The 26,433-nt window shown below is 30.1% G+C and overlaps 1 protein-coding gene across 1 annotated transcript; it reads right to left on the bottom strand.

Moving 5' to 3' along the window:
• Positions 1 to 1,400: 1,400 nt before the first annotated feature.
• LOC123300103 (insulin-like growth factor-binding protein complex acid labile subunit) lies at positions 1,401 to 19,445 on the bottom strand. The gene is made up of 3 exons (XM_044882578.1): positions 19,441 to 19,445; positions 17,039 to 17,044; positions 1,401 to 3,347 (listed from the first exon to the last, which is right to left on the bottom strand). Exon 3 carries the CDS (start codon positions 3,333 to 3,335, stop codon positions 1,776 to 1,778), a length of 1,560 nt encoding a protein of 519 aa, XP_044738513.1. The 5' UTR covers positions 3,336 to 3,347; positions 17,039 to 17,044; positions 19,441 to 19,445; the 3' UTR covers positions 1,401 to 1,775.
• Between the last annotated feature and the right edge of the window lie 6,988 nt (positions 19,446 to 26,433).

Below are 26,433 nucleotides of genomic sequence, written 5' to 3'. Positions count from 1 at the left end.
CTAATGTAAAATATGAGAAACAAAAACAGATCTTAAAGTGGCAGAAATAAATTGACAAATACAAGGTGTAGTGGAGGACCATATAGAAATCGTTCGTTAGACTGATGAAAGGGCATCATAAAATATATTCAAAGTTATCGAATGCTCTATGGCCTTTCATTACAAATCTAGTTTTTGTATCCAATTTAAAGATCAATACACTAAGACTTGGTCTTCGTCTGAATAATTTGCCTGTTTTGTTTCTTAGATTTTTAAAGAGGTTACCAGTAACTTTTTGATCACAGAATTATGATGAAATCTTGTATTTTACGTTAATTTTTATCAATTAGTATTCAACCTTTCTCGTATTTATTTTCAGAAAAACTTTCTCCCATTGTCACTTCTCTGATCAGTGCCTTAAGTACATAACTATATGATTATTTATGACTACATCTAGTTTTTCATTTTTTGTAAATATTGATGACAATTGTGAATTCTCATCCCAACTTGTTATTTTATAAATCAAATTCAAAGCTATTGATTGCGCTGAAGCCTTTCAGTACACCTAGTATTTCTTAATTTATTTTTCCGACGATTGTATCAATCAACCAGGAATTTGTTTTTGACTTAATCTGCCATTATATTTTTCATATTTTTAGGATGTAAACAAATTTTAACGTCTAAAACTAGTTTTTTTTTCGTTTATTTCCATTAATTTGCTTCAAGTTCACTACGTACTTATTTTCGAAAAAACTGTCTTCCCTTATACAGATTACTTTTGTCATGCTTTATTTACATCATTTTTTCATGCTTTTATGGCCACATCTAAGTTTTTATTTAATCGTAAGCTCTGAACTCTGCAGAATCGTATGCTCTAGAGAAGTCTCACCAAATTGTAAAAATCCTGACTTTGATTAGTATACACTCTTCCACTACACATAGTTTTTTGTAATTAATGTCTCCATTACTAAGTTTCAGTTTCTGACAATTTTGGAAAACTTAAATTTTTATAATATTTTTTTGATATATTTGTATTTAGAAAATTTTATCGCCATATGAAATAAATATTAAGATAATTTTTTATATACAACGAAAATTCTAAAGTTAATTATGCTGCTGCACCATTTTAAAGTTTACATTATTAATTACGAGTCTTCAAAATGAAAAGAAATAACCACATGTTTAGATATATCGCTCTCAGAACACGTCATTGGAAAAAAATTATTTTGTCCGAAAGAATAAAAAACAAATAATTTCAAAAATAAATCACCTATCTAGTTTACATTTTTCACGTAGAAAAAATGTCTAACACATTATTCTTTCCCGTTTTCGATAAATATATGTAATATATTATGTTTAAATAATTTTCAAATATATAATATATTTTATATAATAATTTTTGTTTTTACAATATTGCTCCAAATTTTTTTTACATCATTTGTGTTTTGTTAAAATATTTTCCACGTCAGGTTCGGATTGTGAAATTTTACTTATTGCTTGATAAATTTTAGATACGTTTTTTAGTTTAAAATTTTTCCGCGTGCGCTGGTCCTAGCTAAAAGTTAATGTGGCTGATGAGGTCGTAAGTATGTAAAGCCTCGTACAGGTAGAGTACCACCGGGCCCACCATGCATGACATGCGATACGTGATGTCTATATGGGGTTGTGTTTATACTACCACCTTGGCTACTTGAACTGCCACGGGGAGGTGGCGGCGGCGGTGGTGGTCCCCCATTGTGATGAGGTCGGGGTGCTGTACCCAAACAATAAATTGCCGGACCCGCACGAAGTTCTAGCTACAGTTCCGTAACAGGTATTTGTTTAACAGGTGCTAGGTGTGGATGATTTTGATGGTGAGCTGCAGCAGCAGCCGCAGCACGCACCATATACTCATCTTCAGAAAATGTTTTTTGATATTCATGTTCTTTACGACTTATGGCACGTTTATTCCATTTGTAATCTTTTACAACATCGCGTACATTTCTTCGATATCTGTACAAGGTTAATGATAATCCAGCAAGCAAAGCAACTCCACTTACACATAATGCACCTAAAATTGCTTGTTGACGAGGATCATTAAATGCACAGCCCATTTCTTCCGGTAACAATGATCGCATTTGCCTGTCACGTACAGCTTGCGGTCCAGCGCATTGAACTGTAGTTAAATTTTTCATTGCTAGAATATTACGTAGCCATAACAAATCACACGTGCATTCTAATGGAATGTCAGTTAATTCTAAACCACGTATATCACCCCATGATGCTGAACCTTCACTCAAAGTCGTTAAACTGTTGTCACGCAATAATAATCTATGTAATTTTGGCAATCCAGCAAGTGCTCCGTCATCAATTTGACTCAATTTACGATTATTTGCTAATATAACAGTTTCTAAATTCAAATTTGACGCAAATGCTCCAGCTTCAATACGTTCCAGTTGACCTGCTCCAGTAATATCAATTTTGCGTAAATTCGATAAACCTTTGAATGAATCTGGTTTAATAGATGTAAATTCGTTTTGTCCAATTGCTAATTCTTCTAAACGGGGTAATTCGGCTAATTGTTTCGTAGGAATGGATGTTAAACGATTATCGGTTAAATCTAAAGTTCTTAGACCAGATAATCCACTAAAAGCTCCTTCACTTATGTTTACTAATCCAGCTGACAGTAGATTTAAGACACTCAATTTCTCTAAATCGGAAAATGCACCATTATTTAATTCGGAAAATCCATTTAGGCCAACATGTAATTCAGCTAAGCTTCCAAGTGGTTTAAAGGCTGCTGTTGGGACAATGCTTAGCTGATTATCATCTAGGTATAATACACGCAACGAATTTAACCCATCGAATGCAAGTGGATCTATACTTGTAATTCTATTTTGTCCTAAATTTAATTCTTCCAATCTTGGAAGAATGGAAAATAATTTTTCAGTAAGTTGCTCTAAATAATTTTCACGTAAATTTAATACTGTTAATGATTTTAATCCTTGAAATGTAATATTCGTGATGACAGCAATGTGATTTTTATTTAAATGTAGCTCTTGTAATTTCTTCTGATTATCAAACATTGTTTTTGACATGCTCATTAAATGGTTCGATGATAAATCCACATATTGTAAATCACCATAAAATTGGAATGCAGCATCAACAGTCCGAATTTTATTATTCTTTAATATTAATCGTTGTATTTGCGGATTTAATGTTATTGGCACTACATCTAATTTACTTTTTTCGCATTGTACAACTAATGTTTCATCGTTGCATATACATCCAGTGGGACAAAATGATACTGATCCGGACGATGTTTCTGGTACCAACCATCCAAATAAGGTTATTACTAATATGAATATTGGCCACATTTTTCTGTATATCTGTAACACAAAAAAAAAATATATATATTAGAAAATAATCAATTAATAAATATACTAAAAAGTAATCATCGAAATAGTTATAGATACACTATAAGAGATAGCTCATACTAAATAGGTTTAAAGCTAGTGTACGTTTTTTGAATTATTTCCAACAAGTCCAAATTCGTGTAAGGGTAGTTCTTAAGTTTCTGAGTAATCCCAACTTTCTCAGACCCGCAAACTTTAATTACGCCACTAAATTATATTAAATAAACCCAATTTCTTACAAATGCCAAAATCACTAGTTCGTCATCCGACAAACAATCGTCTTTGTGGCCCAATACTCTTAAAATGACAAATTTTCAGTATGTCAGTATGTCCAATACTCTTAAAATGACAAATTTTCAGTATGTCAAATAATTAACAACCAATAATGGGTCTGGAATTTGTTTTGATCAATAATATCAAAAAATGTGCCTTCTACCTTATGAATTTTGCTCTTTCCTCAATCATTCACAGTATCTCGAGAGAAACACAAAACTTAAAAAAATTATGACCCAAATAGTAACGCATTAAAGAGTAATTCAATAATAACCAGAATAATATTTTAATCAACTACGGGTGAGATCTGAAGATGTTGTTAACTATTAATTAATATTTTTAAGTCAAATAATTAAAACTATAAACTTTAATTAATTTTTCAACCACAAATTTAATTAATTTTAAAAAGTTATTCAATTAATGATTATGATGTACGTACGACGTCATCTGTCATGCGACTACGATAGTTTAATTTTTTTTAAATATATTTTCAATTTTGTGTTATAATTTGATGAGTTAAATGAAAAGCAGCGCTAAATTTTTTTTTAAACATTTTTGTTATCCTAACTTAGTTCTCCAAACAGCGAATATTGAAGACGATGCCAATGTATGTTTGAATTTTCATTTTCAAGCTTTGAAAGCTTAAAAACTTAGCTGATCTTAAAAAAATATGCTCTCGCTTTTCAATTGAAATAATTCGACACGAGTTTCGACACTCAAATTTGGAAACATATCCAAAAAATATGAACCCACAATGGAGCCCTGCTCAAATTTTATACGGTAGGTCATGGTGGTTTTTTTTTTTTTTTTTTTTTTTTTTTTTTTTTTTTTATCTGATTGTTACACAGAAAAAAAAGCCGATTACAATACAAAATATACCGACTTAAGAGTTTAACAAGGTCTTACAAACCTAACTTTAACATTTTTAATAGTTTAAAGACCTTGGTAATCCTTCTACTCAAAATTTTAAAATTTAATAATACAATCTTATCGAACTGTCAATACGGTGATCTACAATTCTCCTAAGGTTTAAAAATAACAATTTCTTTCAAATTCAAAACTGGTAGCAAATAACGCCATTATAATGTAATGTGATTCGTGGGATATCATCATTTTTATATATTGAATATTACACCTTATATTTACCCTCTATCCATTCACCGAAGATGGTTATACATTATTAATAATTACCAATTTATATTTATAGTACCTATTCAGCGTTATTTCGTGAAAGTACATTTTATGAATGAATTATGTGGTGGAAAAATTCCACTTTTTATTTTAAGCTTTTTTTTTTATTACTAGTGATAAATTGTTTATTATGTGATAAATTCTTACAAATTATTCACTTTAACCTTTTTTATTTAGTTGGTATTAGTAATATCTAATTAGCTAGTTATTTTTAATATAAACCAATTTTTCAATTTTACCGCATATGTAACCGCATAAACAATGTTCGCTTCATTTTAAATTAAATGAAACTATACCAACGTTTGGTTTATAAGCGCCCAGAATCATATGAAAATACTGTTGTGTGTATTGGTACTGTTTATATTGATAACAATTTAATGGAATGTTGATTTTTAGTAAAATAATATTTTGTTAGAAATTGTATGCAATCAATAATTAAACTTGCCAAAAAGTATCAAGAAATTTTTGATGCCAAATGGAACAATTTTGTACTTTTTTACTTCTAATTTATGATAAGTATTCATTATCATAAATTAGAGTTGAAAATTATAAGCGTACTAATTATATACAGGGAGTTTTAAAATAAAATTCATATTTGATCTCCTCACTGCGCCGTCACAACATGTCTGAGGGGTGAGAAATTCATTATATGGACAACATGGTCCATAAAGTTTTTGGTCGATATTAACCTTCTCTTTTTAACAGACGGTGTGTTGTGTTCTATATACACGAGTTTTATAAAAAAAATGATTTAACTCAAAAATTAAAACCCTTCCGATGAAAGTTCATATTGAATTGCCTCCCAGCGCCAAGTGACTTGTCTAAGAGGCACATGATTGGTATGAATCGATAGAGAAGGTATTACAGTTTCAATTACTGTGGATCTTTGCCTTTAGAAAATCGTGTGGTGTATGTATGTGAATTCCAAAAAAGTAACTAATGTTTCAAAAAAAGGAAGCTTTTTATACCATGCATATATGTATTATGCAAAGTATACTAAGTTTAGTTCCAAGTTTGTAACGCTTAAAAATATTGATGCTACGAACAAAATTTTGGTATAGGTGTTCATAGAATCACCTACTTAGTCCAATTCTGGTTGTCCGTCCGTCCGTCTGTGGGCACGATAACTCAAAAACGATAGAAGATATCAAGCTGAAATTTTTACAGCGTACTCAGGACGTAAAAAGTGAGGTCGAGTTCGTAAATGAGCAACATAGGTCAATTGGGTCTTGACCTATGGGTCCGTATGACCCATCTTGTAAACCGTTAGAGATAGAACAAAAGTTTAAATGTAAAAAATGTTCCTTATCAAAAAATAAACAAGTTTTGTTTGAAACATTTTTTCGTAAACATCATTGTTTACCCGTGAGGGCGCAAATTAGGCGTAAATTGTATAGTATGTAATATATAATAGCACTATTTATGCATGGTATTTCAACAATTAACTCAGTCAATTGTTTGTTTTCACTTGTTTCGTTTTAATTTTAATTTAACTTTATAACTTATGTTAGATCGAATTTTCATTTTACGTTCAAATATCCAAACATACTTAAGTCTTAATCGCCAATCAGATCTTCAATTCTAACCGTATTTTGACATGAAATCGAGAAAAGTTATAATTGGAAACCTTTCTTTTGTAAAACTTGTGTACAAACAACACACGATCTGCTGAAAAAAATGGCCCTTAATAACTGTAACTGCAAAAGCTGCACAATCGATTGATATCAGCCACGCACCTCTCAGGTGGTCGCATTGGCGTAGGGAGTAAAATTTAATTTTTGAGTAAGATCATATTCAAACCTCTATAAATCCGTATACATACTCTGTACATACCCTACACAGTCTCTACCCTGTACCCTGTACATATCCTACACAAAATGTACATACCCTACACAGTCCGCTAAAGAGGAAATGTCGATTTCAAATTTTAAGGACCAGCTTCTGTGTTAAATATTTTTATTTAAATAAATGGTAACAATTACGTGGTCCAATTTTCTGCAAATTTTAAAACAGTCCTCTTCTAGCTTAAAATTGATATAGTCATATGTAGGAGATTCAGCAGAATACAATTGTCAGAATTTTTTAAGAAAGCAGATGCAAACTATCTCAGGTATGTAATCTGTGTGATTATTATTCCACACTACTATCATATTTTTGTATTTCTCGCTCTAATAAATTTAATTTTTGAATAAAGAAATGTTTAAAAATGTGTAAACCTTGATGGGCTTGCGAGAATCTGACCTCTACCTGAAACATCTATTAGTTAAGCAATATTGAAATTGGTGATATTCTATCTACTTTTCTTTGTCTATAATTACTTAAATATCAAGGTATAGAAAGAAACAGTAAATGTCTACGTATAGAAAGAAATAAAGGTAGGTACTTTTAATGGCGGGTTCTCGAACCGCACAAAATTTATTTTTGAGTGCATAAAAAATAACTTTTGGATTAGATAATATGGCATTTTGAAAAGGAACAAAATGTCGGCAAAAACTTTTTATACGTGTGACAATTACTGATAATAATCACTCGACTACAACTGTATAAATTCCAGGAACTACGGGAAATCTCTGCAGACCAATTTTTTGTATAACTTTTGATACCATCGTAAGTACTATTAATCTCCTGGTATTTTTATTACTTTGTAAGTGCAGTCGAGGACCTGGACCTTTTACATCTTTAACTGTACCTCGATAATGATACGTATCTCATTATTTTCAAAAATATGTTTTATTTGGAAAAAGTACCTATAATGACAACACCGAAGATATATCTTTATTAAAGCTTATACTGTTTATGGTACCTGGGCATCGGGAACCGTGTTTCACTGAGCTACGTTGAAGTTAAAACGGTTTCTAGAACGATTACTAGGTGTTTTGAAATGCGTCCATAATTCAAAATAACAAAGTTTACAATAATAACTATCATGTTAATAAGGCTATCTGTCATCTCGACAGATGGCAATAGTTGTAAGCCCTTGTAAATGCCTTATCTGACTTTTTTACTTAGTTTATTTAGGGAGAACCCCGCGTTTAGTATTTATACACAATAATTTCTCATTTAATTAATTAGATATACGTATAGTAGAATTAATTTTCAAATCGTTTTTACTTCATTTTATTAATTTTCTGTTTTGTATACACACAATTTAGTGTATTTTAAACAAAACACAAACACGCCATACCTACACTTACCTACATTTTTTTTGCCTGTAATACGCAAACAGCACACACAAAAAGCATACAAGAAGTAAATAATAATGTATAACAAACTGCATAAATAAATAGACACATTAAGTTTAATTTATTGTTATAAGTTTGTATACAATCATTAATCAAATAAAACTATGTATTTGAAACAAAGTATTTAACAGTAGTGTAGTATAGTAGAGTCGAGCTATACAAGAGTTTATAGTAAACATACACATACTATCATCGATAAGTATCGATTCCAATGAACATAACAATAATAAAACATAATAAATACCACTACTTCAATACTTCTACATACTTAATGTATAGGATGTTATAATAATTATGATGGCCATCAATTTAGGATATCAAACATCAGTGTAGGTTGCATAAAACATCACATGATATTCTACTAAACCAGTATTTAGTGTGCAAATTATCAAAGACTCGTATATTAAAAAGATTAATTAAGGCAACGATGAAAGTGTTTAATTGTTTCACTTTAAGATACACAACGTTTATGTTCGTATGTGGAAACAATATTACAATTATATTATGTATAGACTAGCTCGACCCGTACGGAATTAGGTTACGACAGTTTCCCTAACCAGTGACTATTCTGTACCCGTAACTAAAAACAACAAATTTCGTAAAAAGTGATAAAAAAAATCAATAGCTCTTAAATTAATATTAGAAGAACTTGTATTAAAAATAGGATTTCAGAGTATTAGGAGAGGATCTAATATGTTTGCCTAATAATGCTTCGAGTATTATATGTCTCGAGTATTAGGAATGCATTTGTAAAAACTAACATATTTGCCTAATAAACTTATTATTCAAATTTATGATATTTATTCGTTCAAATTATTTGACTAGCACATTTTTAGACCGTGAGTATATTTTTCGCCAAACCTAGACCATAATAAGCTTGAAAATGAGGGTGAATCATGGAATTTGATAAAGGAATAAGGAAGATAAGGGTGGGGCAGAAAAAACTTGCTAGAGTAATAATATATAAGATGAGTTTAAAAATTAAACTTTTAGTCATGTTACAAATAGAATCAAGATGTTTAGGTAAGTAATTCGCTCAAAGTTCACAATACTAAGTCAATTGCATTTTTTCGGACAAGAAAGAAAATTAACAATCCTTCATATAGGACCTTCAGAGATTACTAATGCTAGAGGTTCTCAAATTTATTTGATCTACCGCCCACTTCGAGAATCAATTATATTTCAGCGCCCCCTGAATTTAATTTTCACCCGATATTTTATGTTTTATTGTGTGCAAATATATTTATATTATATTACAAATTAGCCTTATCGGCCCCTTGAGAACTTCTAGCTCCCACAAGAGCGCTGTTATCGCCAATTTTGAGCCATACTGACTTAGACAAAGCAAAGTATCTTATCCTTTTTTTAAGTGCATCTCTTCTTTTTCTTCGAAATCATCTTAATTGGATTCTATTTTACATTGCAGAGTCGGATAGCTGGTGGCACAAATTTGGAAAGATGACAAACCGACACCCCCCCCCCCTGAATATTTGTAATAACTGCAAACCCCTGCCCGACTTTTTTGTTATTTTAACTTGCCTTAAACACTTTGCCAAACTTTTGTTACGAAATCTTTTGCTATTAGAGATTGTCGTGCACATTGTTAACAAAAAGTATCAGACAAATGCGATAAATTGATTAAATTTCATCACTACACAAGCTTATAATCCCCCAGTTTGCTTAGAAACAATCTAGCAATACCGTGAATTATTCTTTAAATTTTTATCTATCTAACCTGATTCAAACTTCATTGTCACTTTATAACTTTTCGATACCTAATGGGAGAAAACAACTTTTGGCTCAACTGATATCATTTTATTGGATTCGGCTGACTCCTCTTATGTTTCGTTTCTATTATCGTTATTTAAGGCCTCCTATTTATGGGTTGAATTCAGTGGATTAGTCAAGAATTTATTTTCCGGTGAGCAAATATGATAGTGATTAACGATCATGGACACGTTATCAAACTGGACACCATATTGACGTTAATACAGGCATCAACGATCAGTGATACTTCAAATTCAAATTATTGTGAGGTCGGAAATTTTGCGTTTAAATTATTGATGGTTGTTTATTCGTAGTAAATTTACGAACTAAAAATATTATAATAGATGCAGGAGAATCTAAAATGACAGTGATAAAAATGTATTTACTGAAGTACTATTTTATGTTCTCATTATTTAACAAAGAATTTATAGGATATTCCCAAACTAACCTCTAGGATAAATGATCACCATTCGGATTTTGATTTAAGTTTGGTAATGTAACCACAGGCTAATGATATAAGTTTGTTTTTTAACGAAAAAGTGAAATGAAACGAGCAAAGGGTCTGCAAATTTCTACTAGCAATATATTATTTGTCTCAACTTGTATCCATGTATAGTGTAAAATAAATGGTTGGTCGATGTACTAGAAAATGAACAAAACAAATCGTTCATTGTAACAAGTTTCTATTATATGTTTCGATTTCATGTGGGAATTTTAACATCTGATTTTATTAATTTTGATTACAATTTTAAGAAAATAAAATAGTTAGTGGGTTTTAAATCCGTTTCTCATCATTTTATTGAATTAAGTGTTTATTTTAAATTTAATTATTTTATTTAATACTCAAATCTTCTTTCAAATGCGAATGCCATCATATAAAAATTGAATTGAAATAATTCATGTAACAGAGATACGTTTTACTTTCCTTGCATTTAATTCCTATACTTCGATTTTTTAATTGAATTATGACATTCTGTAGTCCTTACCGTAGCATTAAAAAATTGACAGACTTGATTGTAAATATTAAGACGTCGAAAGGAAGGCTACTGAATAATAGTTGGCATAGCACCTGCAGTGCTGTTTTTAGTGTTTTTCAAGTTAATCGATTTTTCGTAAACTGAAGAAATTATTAAGTTTCTTCAGTTTGTACCAAAATGCCATTTTCGTAAATCAAATTATGCAATTTGCAAACATTCAAAAAAACTTTCTTGTTGAAGTATTGAAGGGTTTACTTACTAGTTCTAAAAATATAATAATACACAAGTGTTCTACATTCCGTTTGCGGTATGCCTAGAGCAGCGGGTTCGATTCCCGTCGTCACAACAATTTAATTAATAGTTGTGATGGACTGGTATATGCATGGTATATGAATGCAGGAAGGGCACTCAGCCTCTCAAAATAAATGAGGAGCTGATAAATGAAATTATCAGCGGAAGCACATATATAAAATCACAATGGGCTCTATAGCCTGAGTGTGTCCTTCGTGGACTGCCCATATAACCTAACGTCATATAAAGTGTTCTATATACAAATGAAATCAAAATTGCTGCTATTTTTATTGCAGTAATTTTTTTTCACATGAAGATCTCGGCCTCACAAGATCGGAGGACGATGGATGACTTGACAATAGACGACATAACATATAAGGCGGTAGCAGAATTTAAATACCTAGGGGAGCTTGTAAACAACGAAGGAAGAACTAGTGCCGCCATAAAAGAAAGGATCCGAAGTGGAAATCGAGCCTACTTTGCTAACATCACACTCCTGAAAAACAAACTCATCTCCCGGAAGACCAAAATGACAATATACAAAACTCTAATACGGCCCATTATTACCTACGGCAGTGAAAGTTGGACATTAACATTGGAGGATCAAGAAAGAATCAGGAGATTTGAAAGGAAAATAATAAGAAGAATATATGGGGCTATCCGAGAGAACGAAGATGACTGGCGTATCCGAACCAACAGAGAAATCCTTGAAATCCTACAGGGAGAAGACGTTGTGAAGTTCATTAAATCACAAAGACTCAGGTGGTTCGGACACGTTCAGAGAATGGAAAACACACGAATGCCAAAGAAAATACTTGAAGCAAAGATATATGCCACTAGAAGAAGAGGAAGACCTCGACTCAGATGGTTGGACCAGGTGCTGGGTGACTTGAAGGTGATGAGAGTCACTGGATGGGGATCTGCAGTCAAGGACCGCTTTGCTTGGAGGCGTATTGTAGAGGAGGCCAAGGCCCACCCCGGGCTGTAGCGCCATTTGCTATTGCTAATTTTTTTTCAAATTGTCATATTCATATTCATATTTACTAGGTATAAATGAAAATTCTCAAATATACGCACATAATTTTTTTGCTAACATTCTAGTCAGTGTTTTTGAGAAATACTCCGTAAAAAATTAATTCAAGCTAAATTAAGGATTGAAAATGGTACATCGAATGAAACAGAATGCAAACATAATTTACAAGCATAATTTTTGAGAGTCTACGAAGAGTTTTTGGACAATAAATAAAAAATGCTGCGGTAAAATGTCAGAAAAGAATTTTTGTAATATTCAATTTTGGCACTCGCTTATACTATATAATAGTATTTTTTTTTTTGGGGAAAAAAAATGGGCCTGCTTCAATTCTACGGTCAAGCTTGGAATTTTCTACTTGTAACTTTCTTGATACCATGATAAATAATAACAATGTTATCCTAATTGAAAATCTCAGGCATTTTACAATACTGTACGTTCCTCCTCACTGTAAAACAAGTGTAAATAGACAAGGATAATGCTATTAAAATGTGATAAGATCATTCTTTTCTACTTAAACTAAGTGTAAATAGTGTACAAAAAGAACATGAATTATTTTACCAAATTTCTATTCGCAAAATTTTACAATTTAATATTAAATATTAATACGTTATTATAATAAACTAACAATGTTATAATAGAATCATGTTTTCGTGGTATTCATATTCATAATATTTCGGTTCAATCTCGGTTCGAAGAAATTTAATTTGTATGCACAATAGATTAAAGACTAGTATAATATTATTAATAAAACGAAACCAAAGAGGTTTCGGTAGAGTGAAAACTCTCTTATTTATACATAGCTAATTTTTGAGCCTTCCCTTTGTTCGATAGATGAACAAATTATAAACAAGAATCAATTGCGGTTCTTTTGAAGTAATATTATCAAATTATTTTTTATTTACTTTAGTATTGTTTTCATAATCATGATAATTTTATCGGATTCAATGCATAACACCAACAATTTTAATTTTTAAACCACACAAATAAGAATTATTATTTTTTTGTTCTTTGTTGTGGGAATAACTGTGACGATAATTAACAGAGGTAATTAATTGGTCGTAATGTAACGGAGACTATAAAAAAACAGATGAATTTAAATATTATGGTCATTATACTCTTCATTGTTAAGTAAGTAACCACTATAAGTAATGTGCCTGGCCATAGTTTTTAGTAAAATATTTGGGAGTCTAATAAAGCAATTGCTTTAAAAAAGGAAGAAAAGAATGACCGGCTGTACTATATTAATATTTCAAGACAATAACTTATAAAAAAATATCGGTCAGTTGGTCGAACGGTGTCAGAAACTTTTTTTGAAACATCCGCCGAACGGGCAATAAGAAAAATATAAAAGATATTTAAATTGCTAATTTTTTCGTCTGCTGTATACAAATTACGAGGGGAACAAATTAAAGAATTGAAAATATTTTGATAGTATTTTCTTTTTACAAAAAATTCCATATTTTTGATTCTGTAGAAAAAAAGAAAAAGGATTTTGATTTCGACAAAGAATACAGATACATAATTTCGCTCTGAAGAAAATTTCTTTTTCTTGATTATATGGGGCAAAAATGATCTCAGGAGTTGAACTAGATGAATTTACGAAAACTTATATTCAATTTTTCTTTAATTAAATTCGAGGTTAGTATCTAATTATAATGGCTGATCACTATCACAACAATATGAAACCTAACTGAACGTATTCATTTAAATCCTTCTAATTGTAACTCTCTCGAAATACTTTTTATATTTTTGAATTTCTAAAGAAATTATATTTTATTGACAAGCAAGATAAATAATGACTTTCTCTTGAAAAATTATTAGGAAAAAAATTTTTTCCAGTATGATTTTCTCTTGTCAACTACATCTATAGACACGCTTTTCAATGTGTATTCATAAGAACCGACTCCATGCCTATTATCAATATTTATCGACAGCTTACTAACCTTATAGATTAGCCAGTAGTTGAGTGAATAATTATGGAGGCATACACAAAAACGATCGTGAGAACCTTAAATCCATGGGAATTTTAGGGTGTAATACTATCTTTCATTAATTATGAACACAAAAATATTTTCGATTTAAGAAACTAATCGTTTCTAACAAGCTATATTATAAACAAAATTTTCTAGAAACCAGAGTCAATAGACAGTTTAATAAAAACTCGAATCCTAGTTTGCAATGAGTAAACGAACGATAGTTTGCAATGAGTAAAAAAGGATTCAATCTATCAGAAACTAACAATATTTACGGTATATAATATTTTATGGAAGCAAATAATTAACATAATAAATTTGCATCAGAAATTTTTTGTATTATTAGCACAGTATAATAATCAACATTTCAAATTAATGGGGTTAATTAAAATTCGTAGAAACATAGATGGATATTGGATATTATTATTCCAGACCCGTGTCTTTTGTTAGTATACAAAAGCGGGTTCGATTCCCGCCGTCGCAACAAATTTAATTTAATTAATAGTTGTGATGGGCTGGTGTAGTGCATGGTGTATTCTTGAAGGAGGAGCACTCAGCCTCTTAAATTGAGGTGCTGAGAAGTGAAATTATCCGCGGAAAGGCGGTAAAACACATATATGGTATCACAATAGGCTCTATGGTCTAAGTGTGTCCTTCGTGGACAGCCAATATAACCTAACCTTACCTATTTAATCTTTTGAAACAACAAGAATTCGATTTTGGAATTAGCAACATTATATTTTTAGTGTTTGTTTTTTTACATGTTGCAGGATTGAACTCTTCGAATACTCCTTTGTTTCTATAAGAAAGTTCAGAAAAAATTATACACTAGAACGTTTACATAATTGACAATCCACGGAACCTCTGATACTGAACTCCAAACTCCCAATTTCGTTTCATTCAAATTCCATAGATGTATTTTACATAGATAGGGGTCATTCAAGTATCAAGAAAACAACCTTTCAATGATTTTACACCCCTCCTCTCCTATATAAGAAAAAATAAGAAAAGTATGAACTCCGCCCTCTCCCGGAAATGATAAGAACTTTTATAAGCTTTTATGAAAATCAATATTTTTTTTATAGATATTAATTTTCATATCAAAATTAACATATTAAAATTAATTCCGAGAGTTGACTTTAAGTTAATTATCGGAAAGTTCAATTTTTGATTTTTAATAATATGTAAAAAATTCGCAAATTCGAAATTACACCATAATAAAATAGTAAAAAACGATTATTAATTTATGAATAAACATTTTTATAATTTTTTTTACGCCCTTAAGCCTGCTTACTTAATACTTGAGTGACCCCTTACTAAAAATTAATATCTCCATTTTAAATGAATATTTAATTTCATTATCATACAGCTGTTAATGCAGACTATTTGTCATTGAATCTGTATTTTTTACCAGTGAGTTGCTTGATTTTAAAATGTTTAATTTTACTACAAACAAATAACATTTTCACAAATGGGTGTGGTGCACCACTTGTTATAAATGTTTTCATTTTTCCTGAACAGCCTGTATGATAGCAGCAAACCCAAACAGACACGTCATATTTAAAAATACAAAAACAAAAAAAACACACAGTAAAGTTATGCTTGGTTGCGTAAAAAGCATGTTTAACATCATACACAAATCGTAAACCCAAATCTAATAATATATACTCAATTAAATTATACAAACAAAAATGATACGAATCACTTTAATAATTGGATATGTATAGAATGTATGCAGACATAACTTATACAGAACGATTCATTAAGGTTGAAACACTTGCATGTAATTAGAGTTTATTCAAAATGAAATGAGCCTTCAGTACGAAATTGTATTTAAAAGAACGCATGATAGAAACTATAATCAGTAAAAATAACAATAATAAGATAGCTTAATATCCTACTACTCCACGATTGTTGAATAAAATATGCATATAGATAAATATAGTATAATATGTACAAATAAACTATAATAGTCCTGAAGCCGGTATGCTTTATACATAGCTTTTCTTTTAATTATTGTAGTCTTAGATTCGAAATAGGGTTGACCTCCATCCTTCTGTTTGCCGAATGAAAGTTATTTTTTATGAAATATAAAATGCTATCAAATATATCTGCACGGGATTACCTAAAAAAATGTGGTCAAGACTACTAAAAATACAAGTAGTGGAATTTTTTGAAATTGTGCACTGACTTGCATGTCCAACGAATATCGGTCTACTCGAAAGTAAAAGCCATAACGAATATGTAGCAGTTGCGTTTGTCTGCCTCTTTTCGTTCACTATTATCGCATATGTATATAAGTTAATCATAGTAATTACGTTCATCTGTTAATTCATTGACTCACATGTCTAAATAAAGAAAGTTTTATCGCAAATACGGTGGTACATTGTCCGCGAAATATCGTTCAAAAATAAAGTTTACAAGCTTTCCAAGTTTTAATATTTTTATTAAAAGTATTATTGACCATATTTTATTACGGCAACCCATTACAGGGATATTTGTTAATATTTTACATTTCATAAAAAATAACTTTCATTCGATAAACAGATAAGTGAAGGCCGACTATATTTCAGGTTTTGTTCCATTGGTACATAGACAAAAATTTGTCCAAGCAAGGTTATTCGGTAGTCCAATAACACTAACCAAGAGCGATATTGAGAGAGCTGCACTACTTATAGGCCCGACAAATTTTTACTTGGATGAATACTTCTTTCGTACATTACTATTTGTAAAAGCTTGAGGCGCTCCGAATTACTGTTGTCGTTTTAAATTGAGTGCATCCAGCTTTTACAAATAGTCATGTATGAGTGACCCAGAAAAAAATTATTTTTTACTATTTAGTACAATAAAAGGTTGTTCCAAAAAAAATATATTATATTTAAATTTTTTTCTTATTGTAACAGGAACTCTCCGGCACAGTAGACTTTCTGTAGCGCCGTCTGTGCAGGACGGCATTTTGAACTTTTTTGGACGGAATTATGAACGGAGCCTATTATTGGGAAGATTTTAGTGCAGATTTTAATGGCATTCGATTTTAAAGTTTCTATGTATAAGCATTAAAAAACCCTCTCATTATACTATATTAAAACTTTTAAACCAAATTAATCTTATAATATGTATATTTTTGTAATCCCCTTTTAATTTGATATCCTACTCGATAGGTTTTGCTAATTTTTTTTACTAACGCATTACTATTTCGCGCGAGAAATCCGCGAATCCGTTTTTTCAAAAACCTATCTCAGAATACTTCGGTTTCAGACAAATATAACAATATCTGAAATATCATATAAATCCATTAAGCCGTTTAGAAAATACGAGGTAATAAAGAAATTTACAGACAATTATATATAAATACATACGTTCAAAAGACATAACCACCCCTTGACAGTCGGGTAATAAAAATGTATGATCCTCTGTGGAAAACTTTTCCAACGCCTTTTCTGTTCCGAGAATAATTTAAACTGGTCTTATGATCAGCACTTTGCTAAGAGATTTGACTCAAAACATATCACTGTCTTATGATATTAAGCCAGCAATGACATCACTTTATGTAATATTGTTTTCAACAATGGTTGGGTGGTAAAGTTAAAACCACTACTAGATTGAATTTTAAATCTTATTATTATCTTATTAAATTAGCCAACGAAGACTTTCTTATGTGATGTTGCCTCGTTCAATAACTGGCTAACAAAAATATGAACCCATGACTAGCCATAACAAGTGGCAAGTGATTAGCTAATAAATTTATTCCAGCAGCATGACTCTACCTAAAAGTTATCTAAACCTGTCTCAAAATAAATGGACAAATTTCTACTTGGGTAATGATATCAACCGTTTTAAAGAGCACCATTTTATTTTGAATCTATTCTACATTGGTAGATACATTATTTATTGAACGGTTAGTTAGCTTTTACTAATAGAAGTGAATGAAGGGTCGGTTGCCTATCGTATATATGCGGCGAAGTTGTATGTTTTTTTTTTTTTTTAAATCGACAACAAATGAACGAACGCAGTCAAACATACAGAATTTATTCTGGTTAGCCGTTAGACGGATGGACGGATGGACATACAAACAGAAAGATAGGTAGATTAACATAGTATATATGATCCTAATAACAGTTATGTATTATAATAACCATATCTGAAATTACAAATCAGTTATTACTCGTAACAGATTGGATAGGAAATTGAAAATAAAGTGTTGTCTTCTTCCTCGATTCAGATATAGTAAATTTTTATAAAACCCAAGGGTATTTATATAAAAACATTTTATGAATGGAATGTATTTTATGTAATCTATAATTGAATTATCAAGACCTATTGTTGTATAATAACGTAATTTTGTTTCATTTCAAATCCAAATTAAACATATCTGTCTGAAATATGAGAAATATAATATTTATTATGACGGAATAATATTTCTCCAAATAAATGATGATTCATTGGACGATATTCTATTAAAATAATTTCGTAAAGAAATGATTTTAAATCAAAATACTAATAATAATCATAAGTTTTTATACCATGTATATGAAATATACCAAGGTATACTAAGTTTAGTCCCAAGTTTGTAACGCTTAAAAATATTGATACTATGAACAAAATTTTGATATAGGTGTTCATAAAATCACTTATTAGTCCATTTCCGGTTGTCTATCTGTCTGTTGCCTGCCTGTCGTTTGCCTGTCCGTCTGTCATCACGATTATTCAAAACGGTCCGTGGGACCCATCTTGTAAATCGTTAGAGATAGAACAAAAGTTTAAATGTAAAAAATGTTCCTTATAAAAAATTAAACAACTTTTGTTGAAAACATTTTTTCGTAGACATCACTTTGCGAGCGCAAATTGTATAGTATGTATTATATGAGAATATCAGTTATATGTGTGTGACATATATTTATGTCTTATGTGACAGAGTAATCAACACTGTCTATACATTGCATTTCAACAATTAACTCAGTCAATTGTTTGTTTTCACTTGTTAAATTTATCTATTAGTGTAAAAATCTATCACTTTGAGGTATTTTCTATAAAGTTATAAGCTTTAATTTAGCGTTTTATAAAGTTATAAGCTTAATTTTAAAGCTTTTAAATACTCTTTAATAAAATGATATTAAATCATAGGAGAATGGTAAATAGATTACTAACTATTTTAAAATTTTATAATTTCTATTATAAAAATTTTAGCTAATGTTTTACTGTATGTATCGATTAATCAATGCACCTATGTAAATTCAAAACAAATAGTAATAATCGATTTGTGATTCAATTAATTTGTTTCAAATTTTTTATTATACAAATTTCACGATCGAAATTTACAAATTTTATAGGATTATGTCTCAAGAGAAAAACAATGATAATTTGCAAATCTTTAGTTCCTTTACCTTCGAACATAATTTTGTTTCTACTTTATTTATTGGCGTTAAGTTAAATTGATGTAGAAGCAATGAGGTTTAAGATAAATTATACGTTTGGTACTGGACAATACTAGATAGTGGATAATTTGATACACGGATAATTTATACGTCATTGGAAGCTAAATGATACTTTTTAGAAAATTTGCTTTAATATCAAACTTTATGAAAATACGGATTCTAATAGTTCTTGATGGTTAGATCTAGTTTCCACAGATAAGAGTACTAAAAGTTCGGGTTTTTGTGGTAGAGGGAGTTGAAGTTTAAAAACAAGGTTCAGTAATAAACGTCTAAGAGAGTTTATAAACGAGATCCCATTCAATGGAGTACACGAAAACAAAAATTTACCTCAGCCAATTTTATGTATAGAATCAACTCCAAGTCGCGTGCATTAATTTGCCAGATATAATCCAATGAAGTATGTCACCTAGTTATTGCTTAGGTTTGGCTTTGATCTACTATAGTTTTGATATGCTTATCAAGGACCAGCTTACAAAATGCATACAACAATCAATTTTCCATAAGGAGAGTGTAGGGATTTTTCTATTTGAGACGTTCATTACGTTTATACTGGTTACGGGCGAGTTTATTATTTAAGATACTTCCATAATACGTAGATGAATTTGTTATGTGCAATACTTTTTTATATTCAAAGCTAAGGTTTGAATTGATCAAAAAAAGTAATGAACATATCAAATATGAAAAGATATTGCTTACACGACATCAGTGAAAAACATTAAAATTAATGACAATATTAAAAGCAGTGTGATAGAAACATGACTTCATTCATACAAAATTTATGTTTACATTTAAAAATAATAAGTAATAATTTTTAGAAAAACTACCCTAAATTTTATACATATTTTATGGATATATGGTAGTTTGACATAGGGTAGTTTCATTAATGTTTGTAGGGAAACAACTCAACTAACCGTCATGTTCTCTCGTATGTAGGGTATATGTGTATGTGTATGTATGTATGAGTCTATATGTGCAGGGGGCATGTAAGTACCGCATTTCAAGTTAATTTCTATTTTTCTATATTGCATGTATGTAAGTAAAATTATTTGTTAATATTTTTATTCCATCGAAACTTCCAAACGGCTTAATGGATTTCATAAAAATATTTATAAAAGTATACTTCTAATGATCTAAAACGAACCCAAGTATTCTTAGGTAGGTGTTTGAAAAAACAAAACAAAATGGAGGATTTTTGGAACGAAAAGATTAAATGGTAATAAAAAAAAATTATCTAAACCTAACGAGTATGGTATCAAAATAAAAAAAATTTAAAGAGTATTACAAAAATATATGTAAGTTTTATTTTTAAATTTAATTTGGGTTTTTTTTAGTACCGGGTCACTAAAAAATCTAAAATGCTTTAAAAATTTTCTTATGTAGTTCAAAAGTCAAGCAATCGTAACACTTTCTTACGAATAAAAGAAAAATCCATTTTGTGTAATTTGTTCTAGGAGTATTGGTAAAATTTGCGCGTTTTTGACAATAATCTACTTTTTTACATTAACAGAATTCACCATCATTATTTTTTTTAACTGTAGAAAACTTTTTTTACAAGCATATTCGGCTACTTACTTCTAATCCATACATCAATCATCCGCCCCATTCTTTGATAAACTGTAACCACAAAAATTCGAGCCCGTCCCAGTAATATCCCAGTTTAAAGCAGGCAAAAGTGATCATGGTTTGACGCCTTAGTGCTTATTGTTTATTCGGTTGTGTTACTTTTTTCTTGAAATTTTTTATTCTAAATGAATTTGACTTGGTAATCTTTTTTGGCAATTGAATGGTCCGGAGTGCATTTTTCTGCCTTCATTCTTGAGTACGGTAATTAAAATGGTAGAATCGTAATTCGTATTAAGTGCGGTAATCACATAGAACCGTTTGCATGTGTAGCAAGCATCTCATCATCAATAATTGTATAGTGAGTGTAGTGAGGTGTTCGTATATATGGTGATCGTCATTAAATTGTATGAGGGTTCTTATAAATATCATTTGGTTGGAATAATATTCAGTACGATGCGATAGTCGTCGTATAAGTTTCGTCTATCGCTTCATTCGTTTATTTTCACATAACAATAACCACCCTCACTAATAGTAAACGACAATAATTCAATGAACTTGAATATAGTGAAAATTTTACTTTGTGATATTTTACTATGTATGTGCTACTAGGGCGGGTCATCCAATTTAGTAAGTATGTATGTACAGTTATAGTCAAATAAAATGTTTCATTAAAGACATTTCATTAAAGATTATTGTTATGGAACAACAGCCCCCCCCCTCAAAATAAATTCTTTGTAGTGATAGATGCAGTACAATTTAACAAAAAAAATTGGGAATTTTAATTATTTAATCATTTTTTTACTAAAATAAAAAAAGCATATTTATTAGTTGCTCTACAACGCTTTATAAATGTTTACTCAGACTCTTCCAGCTCGCTCCCTTATATATAGTATATTTTTATATTATTCGAAAATTATTTTTGGAATTTAGCGTTGAGTGATTTCAATTAATATAATAATTTTAGTATATAACATAAATTTGACGGTTCCACACTTAAGGTTACTTACGAATTCAGCATTACACACGATTCCACATAAAAATGTTATAGTCTTGCTGGTTTTCACATAAAAGGCCTAGCCAAGCTATCGGTGCTTATCGATGTCTTGCCGTTAAATAACCGATTGCCTGAACTAATTAGGTTTAATCTATTATTCTTAAAGTTTTATTTTCCATTCTGACAAATAGCTGACCATAGTATTCACTGCGATAACATAAAAGTTTGACTGTTAAATTATCGAAGATTATTTGTGAGAACTCTAGCTATTTGAAATAAATTTCGCCCCAATGCCTAGTTCTATTTTTTGTATTATAAATACGCATTTCTGCTACCATGTAAACAACATAAGTATGAATTCACTAATTGTAATTGTTCTCCTGAGAGATGTTCTCCTCAGGAGATATTAATTTTATAACACGAATTTGAAATTTTACAGAAAAGTATATTTATTTTTGAATAATTAGAATTTATTTTATTATATTCAAGGACAACAACATCCCCGAAAAAATAATTTTTTTCTCGTAAATTTATTTTACTCTGTGTTACCTAAATGCAAAAAGCAATTTCAATGTTTCAAATGTCTGAAGAATATAAATGTTACCAACAGCCCTTGAACTTTAATATTATCAGAGAGGGTATACCACGATAAGCTCTTCTACTATATCTGTACGCGAGGAAGCCGCTGGTAAAAGCTAGTAGATATTTTATATTTGTTCGAATGTAGGTAGAATATAAATCAAAGTTTTGTAATTTGACACGAAAGAGGTTAATTTCAACATATTTTATATCGCATTGGTTCTTTTCCATATCTTTCAAATTGATATAGGTATTTCTAAAGGAAAATGAGATATCGGGTTGAATTTTTGTATTGGTGAGACTAAAATGTATTTTCGCATTCATTTTAGCTTTTTAAAGCTAAGGCCAAAGCACACCAGCATCGAATTTATCGTATATTTTTTTAAATTCAAGTTGATATTGTTAAATTAGCAACTCCATTAAACAGAATGCATTCTTAAAACACACATTGAGACGATAATTAACGGTTCGAATGATGGATATGCGTCGTTTTTTAAAATTTGTTTCAGGTTAAGAAAACTTAAGCAAGGATCGAGTAAAGGGGACTTAAGGAATAATGAGTTTAAAGAGGCTTAAAGACGGAGGGCCAAAGGTCATCGAAAGGATATTGTGTGATGTTATTTGTTTAAAACGTTGGAATAGACCAAAGCAAAGCAAATAGATAACGGCTAGTTATTAAAAAAAATTTATTTAAAATAAATAAAATTTTATAAGATACCTACATACTGCGATAGTAAATATTTTGTTCTTTTAAAAGATAATACCTTCGCTGATCTTCAAAATTTAAATTTTATTATTAAACAAATAAAAAAATAATAATAATAATGAGGTTAAACCTCCGTTTCTCAGACCATGTCTATAACTTAGGCCACCCACATCATTATTTTTAATCTTTATTTATTTGTTAAACTACATCCGAATATACAATTTATTTTGATGTGGGTGGAGTCGGTTACTTCGTTCTTCATAAATAAATAAATGATAAATAAAAAGTTGACTTTAGTAGGAGCTTTTCATTCGAAATTTCATTCTTCGCTCATTTATTATTCAGGTTATATTTTTGATGAAATATATAAGTGGCCATTCCCTCGCGGCATCATTAAAATGCAATTTAGTTGTTCAATCTAAATAATGAATCTAAAAGTGATTGTTCCTAAATTTTCAGGTTTAGAAATCCTAGACATGGGAATCAATTACCTAAAATTCCTGATGGAAATAGATTAGTGAAAGCTCTATAAAAATTTGAGATTAAGAAAACAAGGTTTGTATAAAAGTTTTCACAAATCATCATTCTATGCTTAGGATAATACTTAAAACGAAGCTATCCTATACATTATCTGTATTGATTACATAAAAGTTTACCACTATAATCAAAAAGTAAATGGCAATTCATCATTTTATTTTGATATTAATATTATTTGAAACTGATTTAGGTTATGACTGATTGCCCTAATATCCGGTAGAATTGTTTTGTCCTCAACATACAAGCATATAAAGTCAGATACGTATTTCACTATAATATATGAAATATAATAATAGTAATATTTGATGTCAAATACACAAAATATGATAAATCATAATTTTATAGCTTTAAAAATGATTATTATTTATTGGATAACATAACTTGTTTTGTTATGTTTGGACCATTTTGTTTTGTTCCTTAATGGATATGAATATTGGTGGTTCAAAATTTATATTATTGCAAAAAGAAAATATTTCCAAAAACTAAGATAGGAGTGTAATAAACCATAATAAACTAAAATTTGTTGAAAATTTCACGCTCCTCTCACTATTATACAGTTTAATCATTTTTTGTTTTCTATGTTAAAATGCAGGACAATTATAAACCTTGTAAAATGCTTCTTATGTACATTTAGCTTACTGTTTGGTGTTTCAAGTGGACCAAGCCAGCGAAAAAAAAATTTAGAGATGTATGAGATGTAAGTTTGGGTACAAGAGTGTTTTAAGTTTACTACTATATTCGGCTTTGCTAGCCGTTATTCTTGTTGTACAAGATTGTGCAATGGCCTGGAAACAAACGTTTTTCCAAAAGATATGACGATGGATGGAAAGACTATCAAGAACTCTCCTAAATCTATAAAACGAATATCTAACTGTCTCTATGAATTCAAAATGGCTGATAGCCATTTTCAAAAATGGATCTTTTTTTTAGTACTTATTTTTACAATCTCTTCTTTTAATGTCCTATAAGAATAAGCTCTATCGAAGAACACGCGATAGAGACACATGCAGCTTAAAAAGCGATACAACTTTGGGTTCAGAGAGAGAATTTCGCTAGTTTATTGCAAGAAAGTTATTGGTAGCTTTTCCATCGTCATAGTTAGTGTTTCAGCGTTTCAATGTTGCTGTCCATTACATTAAAAATCAAAAATATTTGGAGATCTTTACTAGTTTCCTCCCAATTAATCTTCATAATGAAAAAGATTGGAAGCTTCTGCTCGAATAAATAATTTTGGTAAATAAATTCAATGTGTTCACCAATACCATAAGGGATTAATTTTATTAGAGAATCAGATAAAATGAGATGTGATCTAAACTATATACATATTTTGATCTATTACCTATTTTTAGTTATATTTTCATTAAAATGTCAAAATAAAAAATATTGTATGATCTGTGCAAAAAAATAAAACGTATATTTTGATAAAGTTGAATGAAATAATATTTTGAAAATAAATATTTATTATGAAGTTTGTTTAAACGAATCATAATTAACTCTTCTCTTATAACTTTCGCAAACAAAAATCGCGTGCCAAATTATTATATTGTAATTTATAATACAATATTCCCATTCCACCGATATATTTTATAAGGAAAAAACTTTTTGTCTGTTTATTTTAGTTGTGGTAGTTGAAGCCTCGTGCTTGCGTGTTTACTAATTGACTTCATACAAGACATACAGTTTTACAACTGCTGATGCATGCATTTATTTCAATATGTCTATCAATACAAAAGAAGAATGGTATCACTACTGAAAGACAGAGGCATACGATAAAAGTGTTTTTAACTTCTAGGCGAGAATTACTTTTACGTACAGTCAAGTGCAGTCAATATGAATTAATCCATGTTTATGGTTTGAGGACTAGGCGAGGAAATTTAACGCAAAAATGTCCAAACCGCGAAAATTTCCTAAGTAAGGTGGATTGAGATGGGGTTTTTTGCATTAAATTCTAGAAGGTAGCTTATAACCTTTGTGGATATTGCAGATTATAGGTATATAATTTCCGTCGTTTGTGCATTAAAATTGCATAAGTCCCACTTTTATAAAATGTGCATATGACATAGTAAATAATGATTACAAAATGAATTTTTTCAAAAGTAACTTTACGTTTCATGATCATTACAAATTGTTTAAGATATTAAAAAAAAATGAATTTTTTTGTCTCAGTTTTAATAGAATGTACATACATATAACATAGTAGGTTAGGTTAGGTTATATTGGCTGTCAACGAGAGACGCACTTAGGCTAAAGAGCCCATTGTGATACCATATATGTGTTTTACTACCTTTCCGCTGATAATTTCATTTATCAGCTCCTTAATTTCAGAGGCTGAGTACACGTCCTTCAAGCATATACCATGCACAACACCAGCCCATCACAACTATTAATTAAATTAATTTTGTTGCAACAGCGGGAATCGAACCCGCTACCCTATGCATACCGAGAGGAATTGGTTACGCCTTAACCAACTAAGCTAATAGGGCGACGTAGTAAATAAT

Source organism: Chrysoperla carnea, chromosome 1, assembly GCF_905475395.1.
Source record: "Chrysoperla carnea chromosome 1, inChrCarn1.1, whole genome shotgun sequence".
Lineage (NCBI taxonomy): Eukaryota > Metazoa > Arthropoda > Insecta > Neuroptera > Chrysopidae > Chrysoperla > Chrysoperla carnea.
Note: the sequence above shows the minus strand (reverse complement) of the source record. Positions and strands in the feature narration are given on the sequence as shown.

Excerpts from the sequence above, each read along its gene's own strand:
- LOC123300103 (XM_044882578.1), bottom strand. The coding sequence starts at position 3,335 with ATGTGGCCAATATTCATATTAGTAATAACCTTATTTGGATGGTTGGTA.